The 15,736-nt window shown below is 35.4% G+C and overlaps 2 protein-coding genes across 16 annotated transcripts in view; both read right to left on the bottom strand.

Moving 5' to 3' along the window:
- Positions 1–1,448: 1,448 nt before the first annotated feature.
- On the bottom strand, positions 1,449–8,665 carry LOC123712447. Of its 4 annotated transcripts, none has more exons than XM_045665538.1 (9): positions 8,588–8,665; positions 7,034–7,164; positions 5,673–5,816; positions 4,961–5,181; positions 3,941–4,471; positions 3,460–3,801; positions 3,102–3,342; positions 2,679–2,978; positions 1,449–1,974 (listed from the first exon to the last, which is right to left on the bottom strand). In XM_045665538.1, exons 2-9 carry the CDS (start codon positions 7,143–7,145, stop codon positions 1,592–1,594), a joined length of 2,274 nt encoding a protein of 757 aa, XP_045521494.1. In that variant the 5' UTR covers positions 7,146–7,164; positions 8,588–8,665; the 3' UTR covers positions 1,449–1,591. The 4 variants fall into 4 exon arrangements, with proteins under 4 accessions (XP_045521494.1, XP_045521503.1, XP_045521512.1 ...); XM_045665547.1 differs by having other exon boundaries at positions 7,034–7,161; XM_045665556.1 differs by lacking the exon at positions 8,588–8,665 and adding an exon at positions 8,315–8,527.
- A 5,512-nt stretch (positions 8,666–14,177) lies between these two features.
- LOC123720678 overlaps positions 14,178–15,736 on the bottom strand; it is a 113,536-nt gene continuing 111,977 nt past the window's right edge. For 10 of the 12 annotated variants that reach the window (XM_045677423.1, XM_045656141.1, XM_045655966.1 and 7 more), the window contains one exon: positions 14,178–15,543. In XM_045677423.1, coding sequence (XP_045533379.1) covers positions 14,934–15,543 — 610 coding nt within the window. In that variant the 3' untranslated portion in view covers positions 14,178–14,933. The remainder of the gene's footprint in view (positions 15,544–15,736) is intronic. The other 2 variants (XM_045656407.1, XM_045656498.1) reach the window with 2 other exon arrangements.

Below are 15,736 nucleotides of genomic sequence, written 5' to 3'. Positions count from 1 at the left end.
GCGACGGGTCTGGCTATGATTGCGAGATCGGGAACGGTGACGAAAACTACTGGAGTCTCTCCTCCGCGAAATGCTGCGAGATCTCTCTAAGTTAGCTAACCTAACGCTCAGTTTCGCAATTTCAGCCAAAATCTTATCGTCCCCTCTAATAGGTTGAGGCGATGATAACTCAGAAATCTGTGGCTGCGAAGTCTCCATGATTTTGTCAGCCACAGTGGCCAGATTATCCATATCTTTAGTTTCCGTTACGGCTAGTCACAGAAATTGTCGACACATCACTAAACTCCGGCTTGAATTGCGATGGCCCCTGCTGGCCGGCAGTCTGAGATGAAAGTCCTGGTACCGGATTCATCATCAAAATTGGCACTTAATTTGTCCACTGAAGTTCACTAATGTCACTTGATTTTTAATATATTAGGGGTCTGGGTTCGTCGGGGTCACCAATGTTGGGTCATCTCCTTATGGGCCAGGATTAAATTAAACGAGTAATTACGTGACTATTATTTATTGCCTAACACTCGTCTAAGCGCAACGGGGCCCGGAGACAACTGACTCGCGACTCGTAATTTTCACACGCCAACAGTTGTCCCCACAACACCATGATCTGACAATCTCGATACACTTTGGCTGAGGTTTGCACTCCTTTTTCACGAAAATGTAGTGTTTTGTGACTCTTTGATAACGACACGCCCTACCAAACCATCAGTGACGCACTATGTGGACCACGTTGTCCTTTCCGAACACTTGATCAGCTTTAGAACTGTGAGCGTACACTTTTTACTTCAGGACTATGAGACTTAAGACATTTTTATCGACTTCATTTTTATAACAAGTATATTACTCAGGCAATTACTTGTGTGCCAGTAGGTAAGATACATACTTCACACTAAGCTCTTAAACCTCAAGAATCACTTGTTTTGTGAAACCGTATGAAAATCGGTGCAGTTGATTATGAGTTTACGGATATGAGACGTTTATGAAAATATTTCTCCATTTATTTATTGAGTTATTTCATTTTTGAATTTCGTCCATCGTCATTTTACTGATTTAATATATTTTATTAAAATTCGTTTTTCAGGAACACGTCCAACGTACACGGGCAACTGCATAAGCAACAGTGTAGTCCTAAGAACTTTTGATAAAGTACTGGTTTGTACCAGATATTGAGATACCTAGTGTATATCACGAGGACGAGAAAGGGACTGAAAAAAGAACAAACTATGGAACAGCCACAAGCATGTATAGATATTACATATAAGAAGAAACAAGAAACAGAGAACAAGAAGAAGAAAGAAATTATTTAAGGAAAACATTATTTATTTGTGAAGATTTGTTTTTAATCTCCCATAAAGTCTTAAGAGTTGTAAAGTTGTCATGATTTTTCTTCATTCAATAAACTTTGAAAAATATTTTGGCAAAGACAGAAAATAGCAATTGGTGAAAATCTGTTTAATTTTTGTATAAAATTATTTTATTTCGGTCTTAATAATAAGTAAACTTATCAGTACTGCTCCTTCAAAACGAAAACACAATAATTCGAGCTTTCTTTAAATTTCATCACTAAATCACATTAAAGCTGCTTTAAGCCTCACTATTTATTCGTAAAACTATGTCGTCTTAGTGTATTTATTGTAGGCGGAATTAACACTTGACTAGTATCTGTTCCCTGCGACTCGTCTCTTTCTATACTTTCAGGCTGTGTTTGTGTTGTCTCTGCCAGTCTTGATGTTTCTGAATCGTCTTCACTCATTGGTTCCCGGACATTTTCTACAGTATCTTGTACTCTCTGACTTAATGCAACTTCAATCGGACGTCCGGTAATCCTGGCGATTTGTTGGTCAATCTTGTTGACTAATTGCTCGATAACTGTCGGCCATCTTGTGGAAGGTACTGTGTGTAAGGGCGTAAGCCTCGCATCAGCCATAACAGTAAGTCGGACTGTATCTGCGTACTGTATTACGGTTAGGGATAAACCTGAAACCATTAAATGTTATAAAGGAGTAAATATTATGAAATTTCAAGAAATGTGGCGGTATGTACCGAGGGATCAAATACGACTGTGGGTGCCTACATGTTGCACCACGATATGTTAAAAAAAAGTTACACCATGGCTATTACACTATTAATTCACCTTCCTCGACGTTATAAATCACTGCCGTGTAATGCTTTTAAGGGGAAGGTGGTTAGGCCATAAGTTTTTTACAACGCCAGGAAGCCACGACGACTATAATTATCTGTTTTTATTATTATGACATCAATAAAATTAATATGACATTTGGACGCATTTTTTTATAATTAATAAATCTGAATGTAGACCTTTCTTTAGAAATAAATATTACTAATTTATTTATTAATAAAATGAAAACGTATGCTAAGGAGAGATAAAATCGACCCAACATGTTATTAGGCTGTTGTTAGCTCAACGAAGCGGATTAATTACATACAGCAACATTTTGTATAGTTTTTTGTCCTGCTCAGGAAAGGATATAAATAAAAAAAGAGATACAGAATACGGACATTGGCGTGGTGCCCTAATAAGCATTTGCCTTAAAGAAAATTCATAAATTTTTTTGGGTCGAAAATCTCATAAATAGATATAGAATTCTGAGTAGAATTGAACGGACAATTTCTAACTTGTACCGCTTTTTATCAAAGTGTATATCGCATACAGTACTTACTTATGTTAGCCTGCGGTGGCCGCCAATACACAACGCCATCAACCTCCTGTCCCCACAATGTTTTTCTTCGCTGAGCATCAGTTGGTGCATTTATTTCCGCATATGAAACAGCATATCGTCTGGATAGTGCATTAAGTGTCAGTCTCGCGAAGGGTGAAGGCACCGATCTGGTTAGGGCTCCACATCTGGCTTGGGCTGCCCAGGCCCCTGCTAAGGCTACTTGGCGACTGCAGGCTTCATCGACGACAGAGGCTATACGACGTGGTGTAGCACCAACGGGTATAGATAGGCAAACCATTCCTGGAATCGTTATTTTATGTAATTATTATAATTGTGAAATAATTATAAAAATTTGATACCTTTTTTCTACTTGCAATTGAGAATTCGTTATAAAATTTACGACTTCAATGTTTTTTGACATACCTCCAGTTTGCGATTTCTTATAATTCTTGCCATTGCCTTCAGCAAAAGTATAGAGAAAGTCCTCGCAGGCTGCTCTAGCTGAGACTAATATCGAATCGGGTGTTTCACTTTGAGCGTTTTCAAAGAAAGCACGCAAAGATTCTGTGGCAGCAAACAGTGCGATGTCGGTGGAGGACACGCCCAAAGCACGGGCAGCTCTGTCAATGTCAGCTCGTGGAATAGGTCGTGAAAATGATGCTACCTGGAATTGAAAAAATAAATATTTAATGTGAAAAGTAATTCCGACAACACAGTAAAAGCAATCAAGAACTTTCTAATTTCCATTAGTACGGCTTCAATAAATAGCAAGTAGGTGTACCTTCCTCCCGCACAAAGAAATAGTTTGCAACAGATGTCGCTTCCCATCGTCAGCACCAATAGTATCAGTCCACAATTTCCACGGTGCTCGGTAGGCTTCCTTCATACCTCTTAAAGTCTCGCCAGTGGCTTTCACGAGCAATTGAGCGATATCCCCATACTTCCAGGTAAACGTGTCAGTTTGCCGAACTAGGCCGATCGTTCTCAATTCATTGATAGCGGTAATTTCATCCCGGATTTTGAAAGGTAGTGTTAGCGTAGTTTTTGCCGTCGTAAACGCAGTTTCAAACATTCTCCGTGGCCATTTTCGAGGATCCACGGTTACTAGAGGCGAAATTAAAATCTGAAATGAGAAACTTAGGTTAATAAAGTAGATTGGTTTTCTTAGCTTCAGGTAGAAAGTCTAGTATACGTGCCTATATTAAGGTCTAGCTAGAACGAAGATGTTTCGAATAACTTCATAATTTTCACACGTTACATACCTTTGGAACATTTAAGTTCCTCCTCTTACATTCTCTCTGTATGGCTAAAATAAATTTTGCTGCTGTCATAGCTGCAGGCGTTTCTCTGTGTTGCATCCTCTTCTTTGAAAATTCTCTTAACGCACTTACTGTTGATATAAATACTAATCCAGCTACATGGAATGCTCCAGGCAGCGTTTTAAGTGCCCTTGGACTTTCAACTGGGTCATATTCACATATAAATTCGTTCCAAATATTTGATAAACTTTCGTTAATCTTGGACCACAATTCTGGAAGGGCCGATGGTGTGGGGAATAATTTTGATAGTGGACTGTTATGGCATAATTCTATTCTATCAAGACAGCGGTGTGGGAACTGTTCCATGAGAAGAAAGTCGCCAATGTTTAGAGACTTCTTCCCGCTGAGAAGTAAGTGGTGAACTCGTATTAGTATATAATACTTGGTTTCCGTGGACACACATGGAATTATTATATACTGCCATGGAGGGTGATCACTGGGAAAGTATTTTGATATCACGTCGCTTATGTAATCCTGAAACATTTAATTTGTATATCTTTTTGCCTAAAATAGCTTGTCGAGAATGCTCAAAGGTTGGAAGCTAGCTATGTAAATAATACGGATGCCGAATATGAGCTGAACTTTTTAAACTGCGGTGTAAATAGAGGATTAGTAAGTCTAGTTATTAAAAGTAGTAGAACTAACGGCCGGCAATGCAGTTGTGAGTCAATATGAGTGTCCATGAGTGGCGGTATCACTTAACGTCAGGTGAGACCCCTGCCCGTTTGCCTTCTATTACATTGAAAAAACCTTTCATAAAAACTACACTTGTACATTTAAGTAATTAAATCTCCTTATAAAAATTTGATCCTGTTTCTACAAAACACACCACGACATTTGTGTATATATTAGGTGTATCAAGATAGTATATAGAATATATAGTGTAACACTGTCATAAACAATTATGGATCTCAAGACTCAATGTTAAGTTGTATTTTGGAATTCGTGTCTGAGTATTCTTACTTGTATATTTGCATCGCTAACAGGACGTCCTCTATAAACAGCGTTGGCAACAAAAACATGATTTTCTGGTCTAAATGGAACGTTTCCATCCCAGGCATAATTCCCCCAGTAAGATACAAGAAGCTGTCTCAACCTTGGAAACACTAGGTGTCCATTTTGATTTCTTCGATCAACTACATGTTGCGTCAGTTCGCGTTTTATATCCTCTGCTTTTAGTGTGCCTGTGTAGTGTAAAAAACATCCTTATGTCAATTTAATAAGAAATATAAGCCTTTTTAACCATGTTGCAAACCATGGTTACAAACAGCATCCAGTCCATCTGCTAATATGGCTTTTTTATACAACAGAGGGCAAACGGGCAGGAGGCTGATTTTAAGTGATACCATGGACACTTTGAGAAGCCAGAGGGCTTGCGAGTGCGTTGCCGGCGTTTTAAACAAAAGTTACTTTTAAACTTAAAGTTTTAATGCGAGACAATACTTTTGTGCACATATATTTATGATCATGCTTCCGGAGCTGCACAAATGTTTGAACCGTCCAATCTGCAAGATTTAATTTGGAAATCCGACATTCGGCGCAGTTCAGCAATAACTTTAAGAAAATTATCTATTTCTGGAAATAGGGGTCGAACTATTCAAAGTAGGTAATTTAATATGTAATCGTTTTATTAGACAGGAATCGGTTGACAGGTGCTTATATTATTAGTACCTACCTTTTATACATAACAAAACATTAATGATTCCCTGGTTCCTGTTTGTGTCCAGTAAGGAGCGAATTGTAGCAGTTTTTATAAACTCCACACTCGGGTACCGGCTCGACAGTAGTTTGAGCCATAAATGGTTGCTTATTCTAACAGCTGGAAGACAAAATCATGTTGTAAACTGCTCATTGTATATAATTTGTAAACGAAATATATATTCACTATCACAGTCGTTAAAAAAGGTTAAGTTAAGGTAAGATAAGGTAAGGTAAGGTAAGGTGGTTATAAAAATATTTTTATAGAATGAGAACAAAGGCTGATAAGTATTCAGTGTTGAGATCTAGCGCGATGACTCATGATAAGTCAGCCCACATATTGACAGATGGCAACTGCGTTCCCGCATTTTTATACATGTAATATTGTACTTAGATTGGGACCATTTTCCGGCTCTTTGTATTAATATTGGGACATTCTTTAGATATTGCGAAAACAATAATTATTATCATAATTATGATATTAAATTAGTATTTACACAATATAGGCATTTGTATCAGATCATTGACCTTAAAATAATCTTAAGATATCAACGTATATAATTACTGACTAAAAACTTCTTACAATCGTGTTACATACAACGATAGAGGATTATCTATGAATAATTTTAGGATCAAATCAAATGGAAGTAAACTTGGTATGAAATTTTCCTTTTTTTTGCAAACCTCAAACAAAACATTATGATAAGGGTGATACAATTATTACTTAGCATGCTTAAAAGTTTTATTAATTTCTTTAGGTTATAAAAAACTAATATACATAACATATTATTGCATATTAATTGATGACTGTGCGTTGTGGGTAATAATTATAAACTGACAAAACACGGCGTATGAATAACGATTAAAAATAACAATATGTGCGTGTACAAACGTAAGAAGTGAAACTTCTTAATTACCTTATTTTTCGAAAAATGATCTACTATATGCAACTTTACAGAAATTGGTTAAATAAACTTAAATTAGATAGAAGTTTAACAAAAGTCTTATTATCATTAAGGCATGAATACAAATAATACAACTATTTCATTTTACCTTATTACTACTAAGATTATTAGAGAAATTCATTAATTGTATTAGAATTATTACTATCATTGTTATTAATGGCTTCGAATCTCTTCGAATCAACCGTGGTAGTGACAAGAAAAAGATGGCGCGTAACGGAAAAAATGTGACGCGTAACCGAATTATGTGACGGTAAATTTTTCAAAAAAAATGATGGATGTTTTAAAACAAACCAATACATATAGCGTTAATGATAATTACTCCAACTCGTTTGACTATTTTTAATATTTGGCTAATGACTAAGTTGAGGCTTACCGACATAAGACAGGGCCAGAGCCGGTAAAGCGGACACGGCAATCCAGAAGGCACAGTATGTGTAAAATTCCTCCTTCAATCTAGACCGTAAACTCTGTGGTTCTCTCCTCATATTATTTTTCGCGTGTCTGCTGTAAACACAATGTATGATTGTTAATGAAGTCCATTATTTGAACTATTAAAGTCCCTGGTGAGATAAAATCATTTTGCTTTTGGTTCTTATAAATAGTAGAAATACCAAAATTTGTAGTAATTACTGGATTCGCAAATATTTCTGGAAAGATGGGCCCTGGAGTGGGTTTTGCGCGAGCACCAGTTGGCTTAGCAAGCAGCAGCAGCGAAAGATCAAGGTTATTTTCTCCTATCGGGAGGCATGACTCACTTTGGGCCACTCCACCAGTGGAGTAAATATAAATACGCTGATAAATGCTCTAGGAGTTGCAAATCTCGGCCACTTTCACAAAATCTCTATTTAAATTATGAATCTCGTGTACATATATTATTAGAAATTTGTATACGATTTATATCAATATTCTGATTTCTTAATCAGTTTTTTCGATTAGAAAGTTTATTGAACTAAATTTTATCTTTACATAAAAAAGTAATCGATGCTGGAAGAAGAAGAATTAAAAATTTAAGACAATTCGACCAGCGATTAGTTAGTCAAATCTGACCAACGATTGATTTTATAACAGTTTGTTAATTATTGTAACAATTCTCATTATTACAGAGATGCGTATTATGAAACAATTTATATATTATATTATCATAATTTTATCATACCTGTACCTCAAGGGTTTACATTCGTAACAGTTTTTTGCGTATAGCAATTATTAATAACAAAAATAATCAACCATTACAGATTACTCAATTTAGATTCAGCTCACATACAACATATATTAATCAAGTTACCATATATAGCGCTCCAGGTTAATAATTTTAAATAAGTATGAATTTGTCGAAGGTTTGTGACTAACACTGTTCAGTTAAAGTTAAATCTATGCACAGTTATCATGTCCTATTTAATATTGATTACATCGTGTAGTCAATGATAAAAAGGCCAAATGCCGACCTTTAACAACGTAACTAATAGTAGAACTAATACGTTTATATGACGTACTAATACATTTTACATACAGATTATTGATATGAGATTAGAACTAACTAAAAAAATAGTGATGGCACTGATTTTATAAAATTTAAATGTACATGGATTTAATGATATATAATTTGTATTCAGTAAACAATGCACGATAAAAGTCACAGTAAAACAATACAGACCTATTTCTTTCAAATTATGGACCGGAACTGAGTGTATTATGTTTGAATTTGTAAATTTTGAGTTCTGTATTCTGTTTCAATCGGGTGAAAACGGATACTAAAGTACCATCTGTCACATTTTAACACAAATAGTACCAATGCCTAATTAATATGGACCCTTTTAACGATAACCTCGTTAAAGAAAATATTGAAATGTTATGTCTAAAAAGTTCATCCGGTTAAAGATCGTTCACCTTTTTATTTGTAAACAAGTTGATTAAAAAATGTACTCACAAATTCTCACAATAATAGAAATCGCGGGTATTTGGAGCGGAATTGAACGCAAGCGCAGTTGTGTAAGGCAGACCGAGTGTGGAGTGAAACTGGTAAGAATGACCCCACATATCCTATATTGCGACCACAGTGTGCATTTTTAGTGGGGAAATTGGACAATTTTTTGCGTAAAATAAATTTGCTTCTTGCTTCTTGCAGAAATATGGTTTGCCAGAATTTTTAGTTGATAATACACGATATAAATACAATTCATACCTACCGTGTAAGTGATAAAAAGAAAAATATTGAGTTCAGAAAGAGAAATAAATGTTGTCAACAATTTGATACTGTTCAAATTCGACTAAATTATCATTAATGCGGTATTTTATAGTATCAATGTTTTTTTTTCAAACGTCACGCATGGAGGACATTCAGATACTTATGAATATGTTATAAAAAAGATATACCACATAAGAAAAGAGAACCTGTACTACAGTTAAAAAGATTGTCATAACTCTATTAGCAATATTTGTCATCCCAACTCCTTAGTGAATTCTAAAATTTAGATAGAAAATGGAAAATTTTGACTTAGGCACGCGATTAAAAAAGTAGTTAATTAATTTTTGATTTGTATAAGCGCAATATATATATTTATGGTATCAGTTTGAGTTCTTAATAAGTATTATATAAAGGTTATCTTTAGAGTATATTTTTTAAATATATTTTATTATCTAAAGAAACGTATCAATGTAGTTTCACCACTATATGACAGCAGGCTGTGGCAATACAGCTGTTATTAGTATGTGATAGTATACACGCTTATCACAGCTTTGTCCAAGGTTCAAGAACGATGTATGACAGATAGGTTACCATTACCATAGAAAATGGGGCAGAAATATATTTTTATTTGATTATTAAGATTAGAATACCTGTGGATAATATACGTTGTGAATAATCAGAAGAATGGAAACAAAACAAAAAAAATGTCTGTTGTCTAATAAATTATCTACATATTAGTTAGTCTCGTTTCAAACCTGTATGACTTCATCCGATGTAATACATATAAAATAAGTCTTTTACCTGTGTTTTAAGTGTGTGTTATAGTTAACTGATATAAAAACGCTTATATATAGTTATATTTAAATGCGCCAAAACTTGTAATACATGGTCAATTTACGGTAGAGTATTTATTTTTAACAGTGTGGTCCGAAGTTAACAAGAAGTTATGATTTGTGAAATTTTCATTTCGTAAACCTTAATATGACCAAATACCCAATAAACAACCATAAATAACAAGTCAAACGTAAGGACTTATCATTACCAATCTAGTGGACATTATGAAAATGATACAGGGTGTATATTTTTTCGAATTTCAATAAGAATTAGTAAAAAGAGGAAATTTTCCTTTAAAAGCGCAAAATAAATGATATCTCTGCAGGGGTCCAGTTTAAAGACCTTCCTTACAATTTTTTGCATCTGATGATCCCATGTGGAACCAGCTGCCCACTGAAGTATCTCCGAAGCAATTTGACTTTGGGGCCTTCAAGAAAAGAGGAGCAATTCTTAAAAGGCCGGCAACGCACTTGCGTGCCTTCTGGAAGTGTGAGTGTCTATGGGCGGCGGCGTCACTTAACATCAGGCGAGCCTGTCTGACTATACTATAAAGGGCTATAGTCTTTAGTACTTTACAGATGTCATCATCAGTAAAGCTGACAGTGAATCTACCAACCATATATTTTTAAACATCATCCAAGTTACTTAGTTTTATAGGTTGGCTTATAAACAAAACTTGTTCAATTTTCTACCATTGAGTGTTTCTCGCCGATCTACAATTTGTTCGTCTCGTTTCTAGCCTACAATACGTACACAATATACATATTGTTACGAAGACGGGTCGACTACAATGTTTCTAGATTTTTCCACTAGTTAGAGAACTTTTCAGCAGGCTGAAATATGATTTCTGACCGTTTCAGGAGAGGCTCAATCACATATTAGTTAATTGTAATTTCTATAATGTTACCCTAGTTTTCAGGAAGCTGAAACATTTTTTCCGTCAGTTTCAGAACATGTGTAGTCGAGTGGTGCAGTTTTAAGGAGACCCGTTTTCAGGCGTTTTCAGGCCTAGTTATACCCCTTTGATGAAGGAATATTCTAGACCGAACTTTCTAGGTGTGAGACAAGGACGAAATGATACGAGAGAGAGAGAGAGAAGATCAGAACTTTCTCGAAACTAGAGGAGCACTCTAGAACGCCGTACGACAAGGACGGAGCAACGTGCGAAAGAGACAAAGAGTGCGAACGTTCTAGAATTGTGCAATCGCTACTCAGTAGCAAGCCCGCCTAGAAAGTTCTCGAATATTGTTTAGAATTATTCCCAGGGATATATAAGCGAGCCGAAACGCGACTAGTCACTTAGTTTGGAATGCGATAACAAGAGCAAAACACCGAAGCGATAAAGTGCGAATAAAGTGAATATAAGTGATAAAGTACTGTGTGAAGTCTGCATAAGTGAAGTAATTAGTGACTGTTTTTGTGCGTTATTAGTGAATCTCTGCAATTAATTTGTGTCCATAAATTCCTCATTGATTTATCAAGAAATAAACCCTTGAAGAAATCCACGGCATTTTCTATCCGAACCCCTAGCTCGTAACAATATTAAATTTAAATACCTAAGTCTTTTACCTGTAACAGCGTTGTAAGTATATGTACCTATATAAAAAAATGGTAATCGCGGCGTGGCCTAGAGCTTCATAAATTATGTGAAAATTATGGCCTGCCTGCACATAATCGATATCATAAGAAAACTGTCATAATAATATACTTTGATATTCAGATTCACAGTATTGTCATTTTATTTATTTTAAGCCTTAAATTATTTCCAGATCCACTAATATCTGGTTTTTTGTAACAGTTAGTATGTATCAGGAACCCTCTCCGGTAATGGCCACCTCCAAGGCTTGCCATCTTTCTCTATCTCGAGCTATTTGCATCCATTGAGGACCCGCGATTTTTTTGATGTCATCATCCCATCAAGCGTGAGTGCTGCCTCTGTACAGTATGCATTATTAACTACAGTATTGTCATTATGATCTACTAATTTAAAAAGATATTCGTTCGTTTGTTCAGTTATTTTTTATTAGTCGTGTTACAAAAAGTTTAGCTGTTTGTTTCTCATCGTTATAATCTTACTATTAGGTCCTTACATATGAAATTGGCGTTTTGTCGTACTGGCCAATTTGACCTCAAATACCTCCTCTTTGGTTAGGAATTTCAAATTCAAATTTGTACAGCTATTTACTCATGTATTTGTGCTTCGATGAACGTCATTCATTTGTTTTTTTTTCTGTTTGCGTCACTCATTTTACAAAATGGAAAACTTAAAGTATCGCATTATTTACGAGTATGAGTTCCGCCGTGGCACTAGTGCTCCAGAAACGGCCTGAGACCCAAGTTGATAATGAAGTATTGAAGGCTATTGTGGAAGCGGATCCATCGCATACCACGTCCGAGTTAGCTGCAGGCTGCGGTGTTAGTGATAAAACTGTTTTAATTCACTTGAAGCAAATTGCGAAGATTAAAAAGCTTGAAAGGTGGGTACCTCACGAATTGACTGAAGCAAACCGGCAAACGCGCGTCGACTGCTGCGTTACATTACTGAACCGGCAGAATAATGAAGGTATTTTAAACCGAATCATTACCTGTGATGAAAAATGGATTCTTTACGATTATCGGAAGCGCTCAGCGCAATCTTTGGATCCTGGCCAGCCAGCCAAATCCTGCCCCAAGCGAAAACCCTAAAACAGTTACTTGTAAGCGTTTGGTAGACTAGTGCCGGTATTGTTCATAGCAGATTTCTCAAATCTGACCAGACTATTACGGCTGATGTCTATTGTCAGCAATTGCAAACCATGATGGAAAAGCTAGCGGCTAAACAACCTAGGCTGGTCAATCGCTCCACGCCACTGCTACTTCACGACAACGCTAGACCACACACTGCACAATAGACGGCTACCAAATTAGAAGAGCTTCAATTGGAATGTCTAAGACATCCTCCGTACTCCGCAGACCTTGCTCCAACAGATTACCATTTTTTTTTCGAAATTTTGACAGCTTCTTGTAAGGGATAGGGCAGTCCAAATCGCCTTCACAGATTTTATTGATTCCCGTCCGACTGTTTTTTTTTTTTGTAAAGGGATCAATGAACTACCTATGAGATGGCAAAAGTGCATAGAAAACAATGGTTCATACTTTGATTAATTAAATATATAATATTTAAAAATATTCAACTTTTTGTTCCTCCCATACAAAACGTCAATTTCATATGTAAGGACCTAATATATATAATTTAACTGTTAGCCCCGTCTCATGTCCCTTGGACAAGCACAAAATCTGACGCTGTGGCTGAATAATAAACGGTAAACATTAAGAGTCTTTCCTCCGAATTTGATGTTGTGTGGAGTAGAGGCTTCAGCTGCACAAGCGCTAATTGAAGATTTAAGCTGGCGCCTGGTAGATAATACTGGTGACTGAGCTGTGGCTTTCCGCGTTCAACAAAGAGGTATCGCAGTATAGTGAGGAAATTTCTGCATTAAGGGTAAACTGCCACAGGAAGCAAACTTTTCAAACTTATTTTAGTTTTTTTTTATATATGCATTTTACTATCATTTATTCATAGAACAGTGCTGATTTGACATGACGGTCCTGTTATTTATTATTAATTAACTCTTTCTATTAAAATACAGGATCGGTGAGGTGAGAAAAAATTCATACAAAATTAAAGTTATTTATTGAAACAATTTGATATTTAAATTAAATGTTATATAATTTCACTAAAGCTATTTCTGAGAGCGATTAAAAAACGGAGCTTGTACATAGGTATACATTAGGTATCAATAGGTTTTAGGAAGAATTTAAAAATAAAGTGAAAAATCACTGTATTTAGGCAATATCTAATAAGTTCATATACTATTTTGTAAATTTATACATTCATACACAACTTAATAATGTGGCAATTATGTCACAAATATCTATGTATCTGTATATAGAATACAAATATATAAGTATTTTGTAAAGTCAAATGAAAACTAAGCAAACAGATAAACGTTTAAACATACACATGTATACATAAACATAGCATATGCTTTAAAGTATATGACATAGTAATTGTTAAATACATCGAATCATAAAATAACAAACATTTCTAATTCATTGGAAAAATTAATATTTTTAGTCGAGATCCCCTTTTAAACTTTAACGAAACGCAAACTTACACTAACTTGACATTTGACATTTCAAATCTGTCAACTGATATGGCAATCTGTCAGTGTCAGCTGAAAAACTCGAAACGTCAAGTTAAATAATGTAATAAGTTCTTTATTTTTTTTTTTTAATAATTTTATGGCCTGGTTGTAATAAGTTCGCGTCTATGTGAAAGACAAGATTACAATGTAGTTTTAAAACCAGAGATTCAAATATCTGAATGTCTTGTCTATGGATTGCGGTATTTGTAATTAAAATAATGCCATTATAATGTAATGAAACAAAACTCAGCCCCTTTGATACCTGATAACTAAAAATTATTTCATACAAGGGATACAGAAAAATACAGCCACTCTTATCACATAGCTTTATTATCTACTTTGTCTATGATAGAAAATCTAAGATGACCTATCGCATAAATTAATAACTACGAAAAATAGTTTCCAGTACTATCCTATAATATACAGGTGTCAATGATAAAATTGCTTGAAACAACGCATTTCATGTCATTTGGGTTATTTTAAAAATCTGAATTTTCTGTTTTTTTTTTCATAAACTATTAACAGTTCATAGTGATAGTTTAAAATATCATAAACACAACGACATTATACGTCAAATGTCATTAAAGCTATTGATTGGAGGACGTGTCAAAAGCCGTCACAGATTACAGCTATAATGTCATATTTAACAATTTATCAAAACTTTGTAATAACAGAATAATTAAAAAAAATATATAAATAATACTTTTTTTTTACAAGTTTACGGTTTTGGGGAAACAAATTTTTAAAATAACCCCGAAAATTGCAAAAGCAGGTTAAAGTATTTGGCATCCAAGTAACTAATATTAGCGTCGCGAGGAATTGTAAATGCGCATGAGCACTTAATTGTGACAGCGATCCATGATATTTGCTTTCCCTGAGTTGCCACTGCTCAAACTTTTCCAGAAAGTTTACCAAAATAAAATTCATTGTTACCAATTTAAAATCGATAGAAACACATTTATTGTCAAAATACCGTATCTATAATTTAAATGTGCCAAAACTGACAGTGACAACCGCCATCATTTGACTGTCAAACAAAAAGCAGCAAAAAATAGACCGGAAGCGGATCAAACGGCGCTGGCTCTAACATGCTTTGTCGATATAAACTTTTGCTCGAGTGACCTCCTGGGAATGCCGCTAACCTTCTTAGGGGAACCGTAGTTAATAGATGAAGGAAGAGACTTGTATCCGCCATCGGAGCTGTAGTCTGTGTCAGTAGACTGACCGTTGAGACTCGGGCTATGTCTGTTAACGCTTTCCCTACTACTAATTCTGCCGTTATAGACATCGCTGTATGACGTGTGATGTTTGATACCTGTCTCTTCGATCACCGTCGGTTTGAGTTCAACTGTGGAATAGTTTTGATTTTGAAAATTTTCTATAGACCTAGATCTGTTCGTGTATAGGTTTTTACGGTCGGACTTTTCGGTGAGGGACGAGTCCCTCTTGATGTACCGTCTGTTCTCAGTGTTGGTCACGGCCTGGAGGTACTTGGTACCGACGCGGCTGTTAGGTTTTAGGTGTACCGTGTCAAGTCTGTCTGTCTGTGTCTCATCTAGTCCGTTCACTTTTCTCGCACCACACTGACATCTCACTACCCCGTTGGTAACAGGTCTCTTTGTCTTTTGTGCTTCACTGTAAGACGGCAGCTTTCTCTCGTTCCCTTGTTCATTCCAACTGTAATCAATTATATTAATGTTAATGACAACCTTCATCTACAATTTTTTAAATTCTATAATTGACATAATACGAGCTGATAACGATTGCTTTGAATTTGTATTTGATATATTTGTGTTGAAACTAAGAATATATTAAACACACAAATTAGCAATATATAAGTAGTTTTGGATAAATATATCTTAACGAACAT

This window comes from Pieris brassicae, chromosome 1 (genome assembly GCF_905147105.1).
Source record: "Pieris brassicae chromosome 1, ilPieBrab1.1, whole genome shotgun sequence".
Taxonomy (NCBI): domain Eukaryota; kingdom Metazoa; phylum Arthropoda; class Insecta; order Lepidoptera; family Pieridae; genus Pieris; species Pieris brassicae.
This window is presented reverse-complemented; position numbering and strand designations above follow the sequence as displayed.